A 14,253-nucleotide genomic window follows, 5' to 3' on the forward strand; every position below is an offset into this window, starting at 1 on the left:
TACGGCATCTGGTATGTTTCTGTTTCCGTCTTCGTCCGGCACATTGTATGTACGCAGGTATACTAAACTCACTACTTTTGGGTCTTAATAAAATTTTATGATCACTTAGGCTCTATTAGACGAACAATGCTTTAACAAACCAGACGGTCGAAATACTCGTCAAACTGAGGACAACATACGTGTGCCTTTTGAAATACCGTTGTTTTTACAACACCTTGCCAAATTTAAAAGAATTCTGCTAATTCAATTTCACGCTATAAAATAATCTTGAGAGCACAATGTAGTTCGTTTGTTGACATGTTTCTACTAATTAAATACAATTAATCATAATTAAATAAATCATCTCCTATTAAATATTTATTACTATTAGTGCTTAACTGCTGCAATTTAGTGCTATATACCTACATAATCAACTCTTATTATTACTAATTACAATTAAATACCAATTAGCCGACTATTCCTGTCAATTAGTTACATACTTACGTTTACATTAACTACAATTATTATCGATATAACTATTGATCAATTGATTATTAGCATAATAAGTTTATCAAATTACAGTGAAATTGTGTATATTAATATGACTTTATTTTAGAGGTGTCGGTAAAGATTTGTTTTTTCCTTTATAAATAAACAAATTGTGCTGCAGCCACAACGAGGAAATTAGTATAAGTAACTACAGTGATTAAAACTGGTTTAGTTTCATACATTGTTGTGTCATCATGACTCATCATTCATCACATCAAAGAGTAACAGTCCACAAACTTTGCAGTTGTGATTTATTGCTCTAATTTAAAACTTTAACAATGACAATAATGATAAGATGTAAGGTTCTTATCGTGTAAATTGCGGTCGTTATAATTCATATACAAAAATGAGCTGGAGATTATGATTCACTTAAACTGTGTTAAAATTAGGAACGTAAACTACACCCACCATCTACTCGCAAACTATAAAATTACAGAAATACAGAATTCTGAGTCACTGTGCTCCAACAAATTTTATACCAGTTGTGTTTTTCAGGTTCCAAAGGTTAATGTTATACATCGCACCACCATCATAAACTTCTAAATAATGTCGAAAATTAAAAATTCATATTAAATAATTAAGTTAAGTTTTTCATTGGTTATGTAAATTTGCGTCAGTTGGTTGAGATCCAGACTGAAATCATGCTCAGGCGCAGTAAAATTAATACTTGGAAAATTCCATATAACTCTTTAAATGAAAATACCAACAACAAAATGCTGATTGTCACGTATATGTGTAAATTTGAAAACATATTTTTTATTAGAATTAAACATATTAGTGACACCGATCTACACGTACAGCATCTTACAACATAAATTGGGTCATTTTGGCTAGAAAGTTTTTTTTTTTCAAGAACTAGTATATTTTTTTCCAGATATTTGTTTCTGGGGCGATGTTTCAAAATTTAAGAAAAAGTAATTAATCATGATTCTGTTCTACCACATTTTTCATGTCTTTGAAAAAAAAAAAAACTATTTTATTTTTTTATATCTCTGTTTCCTACTTTAATGCAAAAACCGTAATAATTACTTAATGCAAATAATCTTGGAGTTGTGTTATTTAATACGGATCTGTTGTAAGTCCGGTCCTGGCCTGCTCCGATGAAAATCAATGTGCGTTTGAAACGTCAAAATGACAGCAAACGCATGCTCAAAAGTGTCAAGTCGAGCACCCCAACAAAAATAATGACGTTTTTATGCATTGTGTGCAATTTCCTCAAAGTTACGATGATAAGAGATTAAAACGAAAGCCGCAAGGACATTTTCTCGGGGACAATAATAACAAGGTAAGGATTTTTACTATTTATTTACTGCCGCCGGGTGACTCATCAGTCATATGTGCTTGTTTATTTTTGTACCATCTGTATTCAATATTTTTTATGTTGGTGGAATAAGGTCATTCTTATACTTAGCACAGAACCACTTCGCAGTTTGTATCTTGTCTTTGTGTCAATCACCGCTTGAACAGTGTGTCACGTTAATGTACATTAAGAAATCAATAATACATTTTAGGGTGTAATTTACTCCACTAGTCCCATTTTACTATTGCAGCAACACAATGGAAATTCAGGACATCGTGGAAATTGATAACAAGCACAAAGGAATGCCTGAAATTGGTAAAATCAAGAAGCAAAACAGTCAAGATCTTCAAATGACATCAAGTACAACATCGAGTTTAGCTTCGCCTGGTGATTCGGGAGTCCAGCTGCTGGACAGCGAGAGCGAAATCACTTCTGTGATGTCCGTGAGCGGAATTGGTTGTGATATTGATGCCATACCTAACTTAGAAAATGATTTAGTGGAGAAGAAAGACATTATGAAAGAAACTGATATTATACAACGTACAGAAGAACTCAACTGGAAGAATATCAAAAATAATGAAGCAATAGAAACTAAAAAGGACAATAAAAAAGCTGACGTGGAGCACAGTGATCTCTCTAATCAAAATGGTAGTCATCGTCAACTTAACGTGTCCAAGTCAGTAGCCAGCTACTTCGATAAATTTGAGGCTGAGCTTGAGTCCATTTCGTTAAAATGTTCATTAGAAAAATCCAAGAAAGAGGTGCTGAATAAATCATTAAGTGATGAGGTATTTGAAATGGAACACCCTATCAAAGATACACACGAAAAACCAACAGATAATGATTTAATGAACGTTTCTTTAAACAGCTACGAACTGTTAGATTACACTCTACAAAATAAATTAGTCACGAACGTGGAAAACGACCAGATGCACGTCAGTATGTCTGAAGAAGTGAACGAAAACCTAAAGGTCAACGTACACAATCCTGAACCTATAGTTGAAGACATCCCTGTTGTTGAGAAACCAGCAGAGGAGCAAATAGTCTTTCGAAGACAGCGCAAGAAAAAATCAAAATCTGACACTCCAAAAAAGAGAGTTTCTTTTCACGAAGATATTCTGAATAGTACAAAGATTGATGATATTCATATTAATCACGGTTTTATAACTCACGAACCGGACGTATCTCTGAGTTTTTTCCAGAGGGGCTTTGTTCGAAAACCTGATGTGGTTAAAGGACGGTATAGTTGGGCTGCTGAAGGTGATGCTCCATATTATGAAAAAACGCCTTCTGAAAGAGAAATTAAATCTGATTTATACATCCAGCACAATACGCGATTTTCATCAACTTCATCAAGTTCTACTGGTAGTATATCCAGTTCAATTGATGAAGATAGTGAAGAGAATTGTGTGAAGAAGGAGCCGACCTTGATGCAACCGAAATCGAGTTGTTTGAAGAAAACTAACCCCTCAAAGAAATACATTGATACAAATATAGTACAAGAAGAGATTAGTAGAAAAAGAAGATCTGATAGTAATTTACTTGATTCAAATATTTTTGGTAGTTTGAAGAATATATTGAATTTTTCTACGTCTGTTCCACTGGCGGAGCGCGGTGTTCCTGAAGGTCAGGAGGACTTTGCGATTTACTCTTCATCGCACGAGTCGAACAGACGGAAATCATGCACAAATTTAACTTATAAAGGGTTTGAATCCCTCCAAGTTCAACCACTACCAGTGAAGAAAAATGACAAACCCTTGGTATGCGTTAACAAAACTAATCTGAAACTAACTGCAAGTGAAGGATTTTACCCTAATTATCCCAGCAACCAGAACGTACCAGCGAACGTAATACTTTGTGACAGCAACGTCTATGAACATAAAGGCATAAGTTACTCCTATGAATATGACAAGTTCCAGAAGTCCTTTGAGCAACAAAACAAACCAAAAAGTTCCACCGTTTATCAAATGATATTGAAAGAGTTCAATTTTTTTCGTAGAAAGGCCAAAGAGCCTGAATCAATACCAGACGACTTTGAAGTAATTTCAAGTGCAAATCCTGCACCAGAAAAAAGCGACAGTATTGAAGAAGTTCAAGAAATTGAACTAAAAAGTCCCAAAAATTCAGTTAGCAAATACGCATCCACAACAAAGATGGATTGGTCCGACAACGAGACTATTTCTGATATGTCTTCAGAAAACGTTAACAATAGTCGGCATTTACATTCACCAAAACGTAAAGTGAACAGGAGCAACCACTATTCGTTGAGTCCGTTTAAAATCGCCCCTTCCGAATCGGGAAAAAGCGATCATGAAGGAAACATGGTGTCTAGTAAAAGTTTGCAAAACTTAAAACCCGCCACTTCTAAGTCATCTTTAATTAATCGTTTTTTACGGAATGTTACTTTGAAGAAAATGTTGGATGTTAAAGCTCAAAACAAACAGAAGAACTGCAGAAAATACATGGGACTTTATGTCAAAAATATCAACTATGAGTATAAAGGGAGGGATGAAGTTGATGAAGCTTTGGAAAGGGAGATTTTACAAGGTAAAGAAATCTGTCAGACTGCTGAAGACACGGTTGATAAAAAATTCGCCATCCAGTTGAAGAAAGAAATCTTTAGAAGCAGACTAGAGCGTCTTTTAAGGGTAAAAACCAAATTATTGAGTGTAAAATTAATTTTCTACGTTTTTGCGTTTTTAGATATTCCCTGTAAGAAGCGCTTACGCTACTAATGGCGAGAGTAAACCCCTGCTGTTGATTCTTACGGATTCCACCCTGTATATAACGGGGATTAAGTTGGGCACTTCCCTTTGTAATCACTTTGTTTTACCCTTCACTGAACTCAACACGATTTTGATAGGTCCAAGTTCACAAACTATACATCTGTCTAATTATGATAAGGATATGCAGTGTATTATCACTACTGGTTGTGCTAAAATTACGGGTGATCTTGTGGGGCAGCTAGAAGTGGCAATGCGACGAGATATTAATAAACCACGTTTGCCTGCTGTAAAACACCTCAGCATGAGGGATATGGCGAACTTGAGGAGGGCTATCTGCAAGCAGACGTCTGTGGATAAGGTATGGAATGTTAGTAAAAAATAGTAAATATTTATCAACGCTTTTGTCGCATTGGGATTTTTAGCGATTTATATAATGAAATCGTGAAAATACGTTGACCATGTAGTAACCTTGACCATGCCAAATTATCTGAATGTTTTTGATAGCAATTTTAGTTGCAAACAAACATTCATAAAATGATAAAACTTGTAATATTATGACTCACTTGTTGCAGTTGAAAGGTCATAAAGAACTATATACGTATCTGCTAACATTTTTTGAACGCAGTATCCGTCGTAGTTATATTTATAGATTTTTATTTTTACTTTATCTTTTGAAAATTTTTAATTTGTATGTTATAAAGATACTCTAAGATTTTTATAAAACGTGTATTTTTTTCTACTTTCTACTTTTAAATAAAAATTGGAATTTTTAAAATTTTGGGGAATGTTTTCGTGGTTAGTATGACAAATCAATTGTAACATTCGAGGTTTAATTTTTCACAACAATAAATTATTAATAATGTATGAAGCTGAAGCCAATCTTATACCCCCTGAAATACGGAAAATTTCCCAAAGTGATGAATATGGTGTAATAGCTCTGTTATGAACGCGAAGCAGAAATAGTTATGTGTGCAACAAGTGCGTAAAGTATACCTTGTTTTTCACAAGAAGAAAAAGAAATAACTTTGCTCACAAATTGCATGAAAATTTTTTTTCACGTTTGTAATAAAAATCAAGAATTACCTACTTCAAAAACAGCCTCTTCCAAAAAACCGCATACTTGTTTTTCAGCTCTCAATTTCATAAATAAGTCGTGGCCCTTGGATTTTTCCGGCAATATATTCAGTGCGGCCGTATTTGCCCCAATTTCTTCAAGGGCGCACGAGAAATTTTCATCTCGGTTTGATTCCATTGTGCGAGTAAACAAATTACCACAAAACACCGAGAAAACTAACACAAAGCACTCGAATAAGAATTAAATTGGAAAATTTTTCAATGCGTTCTAATTTTTGACAGATGTGTTGATCAATTGTCATAGCAACGGCAGCCTTCTATGTTTTCTGTTTAAATATTTTCTGTTAAAAAATGATACGCTATGGGACTTTTTCACGTTTCTAGCACAATAAAATAGACGTATCTTTTATAAACAAAAATGAATGAAAAATGTTTTCACGGACGTTAAACAAAATTTTCCCGAGTTCCAAAACTTCGCTGGCGAGAGCAATTGTCACTTGTCACTGTCAAATGTTGTAAGATTTTGAAACACAAGATTCTAAATTTGTTTTTGTTTCTACTACAGTAGAAATATGATACATATGTTTATAATTTATTTCAAAATCAAAAATCCCTTACCTCTTGAATTCAGTTAAAAAAAACTTTGATTTCATAGTTTAATTATTCTTATGAAAATGGCACTATAAGGTTTGTCAATTTGAAATTAAAAAATGAACGGAAACTGCCAATGAAAATGAATTGAACATAACCTTAACTCATTTCACACTAGAATAAATCACTAAAACCAACAGTGGCAACGTTGCCAGTTGTATTTTGGATGAAATTGCGGTGTTGATAGATTTTTGATTTTGTAATAACAATAACATTATGGAGTGTGTATTGTATATGCAGCATTTATTAATTTAATACTTGGTTGTTACATTGCTTATAAAAAAATATCCAGTCGCTATTAATGTTTGTGATTCTTTTTGTAAGGTTGGCAACATTTTTAAAATTTAATGGTTTCATATCTGATGTCAAATTCTAATTTTGGGTACCAGTCAAGGTTACTTAATAGTGACTAGGTTAGTGCATACAGCGAGTTTGTGGACAGACTTGTTACAGGGGGAAGGGGAGCCACCACTCGGTTGTGACGTAGAAAGTACCTCGCTAGGGTTTTTAGGATCTTGTTGTGAACTACCCTGACTGTCATTACGTCCTGGCTACAAAGGTCTTGTAACCACAATGCCAGTTTCGGCAAAATCGCTCTTGTAATATAATGGGAAAAAGTAACTAGATTTAAAAATAACCGCGCAAGAGGTACTTTCTACGTCATCAACATGTCTCTTCAAGGTCATGATATACCCTAACCTAATCACTATAAAGGGACCTTGGGCATGATACAAGTAAATATGGTATGGACATACGCAGGTTTGCTGACGTCACCTGGCTGTATTCAGGCGGGAAATTGAAATATTTACCGAGCCCAACTAAAGTCACTAGATCTACTATTACTTTTAGAAAGTACGGCAAACTGCCTGTGGTCGGAATTCGACAGAGAGGAACCTAACCTATGTGTTAAACAAAGATAGCGCGAGGCTAGTAATTTTCGCTATCTGTCAACGAAAGGTTGATGTGTTTACGATTTGAGGTTAGGACAGACTGTACTAGAATTATTGAGTTAACGGACCGGAAAGAACACTATTCCAGTCCCTAAGTAACTCCAGCCCTATTCAACGAGAAAGTGTCACCGGTAACCAGCAAACAGTCGTGGAAGACGTGTTACCACCAAGGCAATTGACGGCCAAATGACAGTAACAGGATCGCCATACTGGAAGCAAAAAATACCTGCTGTCGAAAAGACGGAGCATAACAAGGACACATATTTTCAGTATTTTCTTATTATTTGCTATCATCCCCGCTATTTTTTTAACAACGCTAGGTCGCTAGCAAACCACCAATTTGTTTTTACGCATCAGTTTGGTAACAATAAACAATAACCCTCATAACCACAAAAACTCATAACTGCCTCATAACTAGAGAGCGGATTTCTGTCGGACTAGACAAGGCCAAACTCGGTACGGCTCGTACGGGTTGGGAATTCATTGCAGTTACCGGCTGCACTTCGTTTATTTGAGATTAGAATAACGCTGCTTCGTTGCACTCTGCTGTTAATTCCAGTTCTTATTTAGTTAGCCGTTTGATTAATAAATCGTTAATTGTATTTATGGAATCAAGTGACAATTAAATTCAGTGATTACCTATGACCCGCTACTGAGTCCCGGCGATGCAGCGCGTCCCCACTAAAATCGTGACGTAGCCCGACAGAAATCCGCTGTCTACTCATAACCCTTAAAATTGATATTTGACATCAGATGTCAACACAGAAGTGGAAGGTCATTCATTCCACATGACGTCAGATAACGTTGCGCAGAAGAAGACGAGTTTTGGTTCATGGGATGTCCATACCATATTTACTTGTATCATGACCTTGGGTACCAGTTCAGTAGCTACCATCTTCTCATCGGTTTTTATGTGCGTTCATGTCAGAATTGACCACTGAACTGAAAATGTCAACTTAAAATTGCTGCCAATAATTCAGAATTACCAACCCAAAATTTGCTTCAATCATTTTAAACATGTTTAACGTTCATGTTGTGAAAAGAAGTCTACACATATTAAAAAAAAAGGCAAAATATAGCCCCGCTCACCCGCCCTATCTCAGTAGTGATGATTTGCAAGATCCATATTTGTCGACAAGAATTTCCCATTTTAAACATGTTTTAAGTTTCTTGTTGTGAAAAGACGACTACGTATGTTTAAAAAAAAAGTCAAAAGTTCAACTTTGTGCACAAATTATGTCAAACTTATGTTAAAATCTAGGGACTTTTGAATGCTGCTGTTGAATTCCCTTTGACAGCTGGCACTTGGCACTTCACACCTTTGATTATATTATATGTATAAATTATAATCAAAGCTTCACACTGCGAGTCTGTTCTGTATTGCGAGTTGTCAAGTTCGAATATCGTATGAAATTGTAGGTTAGATATTTTGATTGACTCAGTTTGAGGTTAGCCGTTTCTATGTTTAGCCGGGAGTTATTCCGTTCTGCGTTTGCGCAGTTTAACAATTCTTACAGAGTTCACTCTGTCCACTGTGAACGTAGATAAGCATAAGCCAGACACAAACCAAAAACGTAAATTATGTTATGCGCTCGTTCTTATGTCTTATGTCCATTGTGAATGGGCAGTAAGCCCCACCGATAGCTGCCCTGATTTAAATAGTAATGAAGATTTCATTCGTTGGCAGACCTAGGGGCGGAGCCTAATTGCAAAGTCTGTATTTTTTTACAAAGATTTACCATTTTAAACGTGTTTTGAGTTTCTAAGAATAAAACAAATCATCACAATTGATATAGGGCGGGTGGGCGGGCTTACATTTCGCCTTTTTGTTTTAATATGTGTAAACTTCTTTTTACAAAATGAAACTTAAAACATGTTTAAAATGGAAAATTTTAGGCTACACCCCATAATTGCAAAATCTATATTTCCTTGCAAAAATGTACCATTTTAACCATGTTCTAAGTTTCTTGTTGTGAAAAGATGGCTATGTATGTTAAAAAAAATGCCAAAATATAATAATTATTAATAGTCACCCAGTATTTGACAACGCGTTGGTGCTACCAACATCATTATTTTAAAAACAAATTGCACGACTTACTAGAGGAGGTTTTTTTCGATCATTTGGGATACTATATAGAAGGAAATGAAAGCAAGGGTTTGTGGTTGTGGTATTTAAGTCTTGTTGCTGATTTAAGTGAAAAATAAGCGAATTTGAGCTTTTGTTGTTACATCAATACTATTCAAAGAAACCACAAAAAATTCACGCTCAAATATAAATACACTTGAATCTGAAAAGTCTTCGCTGTACAAAATCATATGTCTGAGATATTTAGCCCAGTTATACAATTGTTGTATGATGGTGCCACCTGTAAATGTACAAAGTTCCTAATTATATAGATCTACTATGATCCGCTGGCTAAATAAGTAAATCTAAACGACTAAAAACTCATACAATTTATTTTAAAAAAATCACTAGTAAGTTTTGAAAGCATTTCCTTTCTTTGATAATCTTAGACATGATCATGGCCTATTTTATAGTTATAAATGCCGAAAGAAATACCCTAAACACGTTTTTTTTATTTAATATTTAAATGACTACGGTAAAAAATTAAAAGAGTTTATTTTATGGACACATGTGATTTCAGTTATTTAAAACTAACAGCAATAGATTGAAAAACTTTGCACAGTTTTAACTTGACGTCACTAGAATGTGGTTGTGATTCTCCCTTACTTAAAATATATGAACAGCATACATTGATGTCATCTATCAAATCAAGATATAGTCACACTTTCCTTAAATACTCCATATATCTTGGTACCAAGTACAAAGTTGTTGGATAAGAAATAACTTTGTTTTTTGGAATATTTCTGAATAATTTTGAAAAATATCACACAGCTTTCACATTAGTTTTAATTCTTTAATGAGTGCAAACATCATAACCAATACTTAAGGTAAATTATTTAATTGATTGTTTTTCTATTTAAATGTCTTACTTTGGTAGTAGTCGTAAAATTGAGACGACACCCGACCTTCATCGCTGTCCAGAAACTTCCCTAGTCCTAAAATACATTGACATTTATCACACGTACTGAAATATTATATTATGTAGCATATTTGTAGTTTTAAAACTTTCGAAGTTATAAATAGGTACCCACTTTTTTTAACTTTTTAAATGGTGCAAACTATCGTATTTCAGTTTTCCTGGCTAATTTTATTAATCTGCACGAAACGTGCAACTTTTTTAATTTAAGCTACGTCGTATCTGTTCCAGTTTCCAAGATTACAATGGTGGAAAAAGGTAAAAACACATCCACGTATATATACGTAACCATATTTAATTTGATTTATTTCTCCTAGACAGTTTACAACCATTTGCAGAGAATCAGAAAACTACAAAAAATACAAAGGGAGAATATAAATCAGAAAACTTAAAGAATCGTGATGTATAGGGCTTTACAATGTACATTCACACTTTTTTAATCCACTTCAAATTATCTTACTAGAAACAATTGGTGCATGTGTAGCATGTAATAACTTAAAAAAACCATTATGCTATCACGAAAAACTTTCACTCATTTCGTTTAGAGTATCACGGCTTATTATTATTACAATATTTACAAAAACACAGTGTCTAATTAATAGCAAAATACTTTAAAATATGACAACGGACTTAAAGTAAATATCTTTTCAAAAACATTTAAAATCGATATAAAAATATGTAAAATCCCATTTACAATTGTACATTTTTTTCAGGAGGAAGAATATTTTTATTACAGCATAGTAAACATACAAGATTTCAATCCAGACATCCCCGAAATTACGCCACTAGGCCCTAATAAAGAAGGCCCTCTTATGTTTAAAACACCAGACACTGAAGTCCGCTGGGAAACGGCGTATTTTATCCTAAAGTAAGAAAAAAATTTATCGTAAGATCGTTCTAAAACACCCATAATCCAGGGCTGGAGTTCTCTACATGTTATCATCAGCATCCCAACGTGTCCCAATGCGAGTTTTCCCTCTAATCAACGGATCTTGTCAAGGTGCTCGACGAGTCTACAACTGTCCGCGACCTCACACTTTCCAGTTAATTATCGAAGGCAACACCTTACACTTGGCTGCACCTGACGAGTATGTAGCTAGTGATTGGTTGCAGTGTTTAGTACATGCGGCTAGTGGGGTACTTACCAGAATTTAATAACACAAATGCTCGATTCTAACTTGCGTTTTTAGGGGTATAACTTAAAGGAAAAAATGTTGACTCAGTCTTGTTCTCTTTTGATGACAAGTGATCACATTTTAACAGTACGAGAGGCGTTCCCGTGCACTGTTTCTTCGTTATTACCTCCCAGAAATCAGCATCAGCCTATAAAAGGTCCTCAAGTTCTATCTTGTGCGGCCATTATCGATTTGATAGCGTTTCGATTGCCTTCAGCAGAACAGAGTTGGTGTGTGTTGGTAAGTAAAAAAATTCGTGGGTCGTTGTAGGTTTTAATATTATTATATGTTTAGGAATTTTCGTGTAGAGAGGTTCATGAGTGTAGTGGTGACTGGATTTTATACTTTGCTACGAATGTCGAGCTTGAGAATTTTATATCCACTTTGGAGGTTCTATGGGCGTACAATAATGAAAATGTGAGTATTATTGAGTTTGGATTAAAGTAGTACTAAAGTCGAAATTTAACAGGGTGATAGCTTTCCACTGAGTACTATTCCTGAAACCGACCCTCTTAGCAAGAAATGTGTGGATGTTTACACTTCTTTAAAACAATTATGGCCATCTAATACTGTACATTTACAGTTCTTGTAAATGTGCAGCTGCTTTATTTTTCCGGTTTATTTTTATTGTATATATGGTTGCGTTAATTTAATTTAATTCTGAATAGGGTGATATATTTTTGTAGGCGACAAACTAATTCCATATTTAATTTAGTATTCTAGTCATTTCTTCTCTATTTATTGATATTTATGAATATACAAATGTGATAGATATTAAATAGTTTTTGTAATATCATACCTGTAATAATGCTTGATCTTGTACTGTAATAATGCACATGTAGACAATGCACAGGTTCCTTAGTTACTTTATTAATTGGCATGTTAAATTGAAATTAGTAATAATTAATTCCGAATCTATGTATCTACAGTATAACGATTATTATTTGCAAAGGCTTGGTTAATTTTAATAATTTCGTTTAAACTTTTTAGCTGAACTGTGATATTTCGTTACCTTTTAAAATTTAGAATTTTCCAAGTCTTCAAATAAGAATATGTATTTAAAGGGATATTAAAAGTAACTTAACAATCTCTTTAGGGAATACTCTGTTGTATATCCAATACTGTTGTCATTAAACATCCTTTTAAACCAGTCCATAAAATTGTAACTCTTTGTAGCTTTGGTGGTGCTTTTAACCAGTTAATTAAAACAATTTAGTTAGGTGAATAATTTGGTGCTGTTAATAGTAAAAGGTTATTTTAAAATCTTGTTGAAACTTTTATAACTTGGACGGCAGTGATACAAATTGAAAAATTCTGTCTTGTGGAAGAGACTACATCTTTATTTGTTATGTCATAAAGTATTCTTTGCTCAGAAGTAGTATTTTGTATGCATCTTAAAATATGTATCTGACAATTACTTCACTGTATGGACAAATAACAATGTAGTTAACTTATTCAATAAATCAAAGAAACTATATTGTGTTTATTTACTTTTGTACAAGTTTTCAGTAATTTTTTCAATTATGTAGGAACAAAATGCCCTCTACATTTCCTACTGGCTTTCGCTTTTTCAATATCAACATCTGGGTATTGTTCTTTAAGTGCCGCCATATCGATGTTCGGAAATCGTCTCAATAACCCAACAACATGATTAAAGTCGCGCCTAGAAAAAAAAAACAATAAGTACACTTAATTAAAGTCAAAATGAAACCTACGTTTTCTGTTTTCTTTTAGTCAAGTAAAGTTTTTCTCTATATTTTAAAAGGAAATCTTCAACATCTTTATCAGGAATAAATTCTGGGTATTTTTCACGATACTTCCTGTTCATATGTTTTGGAATTAAATACTGACACATTCTGTAAAAGAATTTTCAATCATTTTGCGACAGTGTTTAACAATATTACTTATGATAATATTTAATGCCAAAGGGTCCGGTTCGCACTTTGCCTGGTCTTTCACCTGTCTCACCAGTCTCCAACTGATGATAAGCCACATTACGTTCTCTTACTATGGCTTCTAAATTGTCCATAGAATCTTCTACTTTATCCAGTCGTTCTGGACTTGGAAATAACTTCATTTCATCTTTAGCGTTCTGTTCCATAGTAAGCAACATATTACGCTCCTTCAATAAAACAAACCTAAAGCGGGTGGATTAAAATCGCCCCTTTAAAATGTGTACACTTACCAGAGTTTGTGTAGATCAGAATTGGATTTTAATCGAAGCTCCTCTTTCTTCCACGAGCGCCCACTGCGGACCTCGTTAGCACCCCAATTCTTTTCATCATCGAAAAATTCCATAATACCGCATTTCGCGGGCGTTGATGATATATTTCGAGATATTATTCGACTTGAATCAGAAAGTTAGGTTATGGTAGAATTTATTACCAATTTTTGTTCTTACCTATTTGACGCGGCTGGAATACTATTTTTATAAATATTAGGCAACTGTGTAACTGACAATCTACTAAAACTAGCACTCAATTGAGTTAAATTTATTATTTTGCTACACATTTTTTCAAAATGTCAACAAGCTGTCATTTAAACGTCAATGTTTGAAGTTTCGCACGACAATCATGGCGCTTAAATTGAATGTCATTTTTTGATTTTTATATTCTCACTTCTATTTTGTCGTCATTTCAGTTTATTTACAACCCCATACATTACTAAAAATGGAGGGCGAATATGGCGAGACAAAAAATAACTGCAGACCAAAAAATCCTTGTCTTTTGATAAGAAAGCTTGTAGAATTGATGGACCATCCCATTTCACAAAACGCAACTGAAAGACACTTACAACTTTTGAAGGATT

The 14,253-nt window shown here is 34.0% G+C and overlaps 2 protein-coding genes across 2 annotated transcripts; one reads left to right on the forward strand and one right to left on the reverse strand.

Moving 5' to 3' along the window:
• Window positions 1-1,659: 1,659 nt before the first annotated feature.
• On the forward strand, window positions 1,660-12,920 carry LOC135122809 (uncharacterized). The gene is made up of 8 exons (XM_064047248.1): window positions 1,660-1,813; window positions 2,079-4,476; window positions 4,532-4,912; window positions 10,984-11,138; window positions 11,188-11,407; window positions 11,461-11,685; window positions 11,740-11,862; window positions 11,915-12,920. Exons 2-8 carry the CDS (start codon window positions 2,086-2,088, stop codon window positions 12,035-12,037), a joined length of 3,618 nt encoding a protein of 1,205 aa, XP_063903318.1. The 5' UTR covers window positions 1,660-1,813; window positions 2,079-2,085; the 3' UTR covers window positions 12,038-12,920.
• Window positions 12,909-14,041, reverse strand: LOC135122812 (large ribosomal subunit protein uL29m). Its single transcript, XM_064047253.1, has 5 exons — window positions 13,847-14,041; window positions 13,631-13,792; window positions 13,350-13,583; window positions 13,161-13,301; window positions 12,909-13,108 (listed from the first exon to the last, which is right to left on the reverse strand). Exons 1-5 carry the CDS (start codon window positions 13,954-13,956, stop codon window positions 12,967-12,969), a joined length of 789 nt encoding a protein of 262 aa, XP_063903323.1. The 5' UTR covers window positions 13,957-14,041; the 3' UTR covers window positions 12,909-12,966.
• Window positions 14,042-14,253: the final 212 nt, after the last annotated feature.

Source organism: Zophobas morio, unplaced genomic scaffold (genome assembly GCF_036711695.1).
Source record: "Zophobas morio isolate AGI-343-1 ecotype UQ-CSIRO unplaced genomic scaffold, CSIRO_AGI_Zmor_V1 ptg000005l, whole genome shotgun sequence".
NCBI lineage: Eukaryota > Metazoa > Arthropoda > Insecta > Coleoptera > Tenebrionidae > Zophobas > Zophobas morio.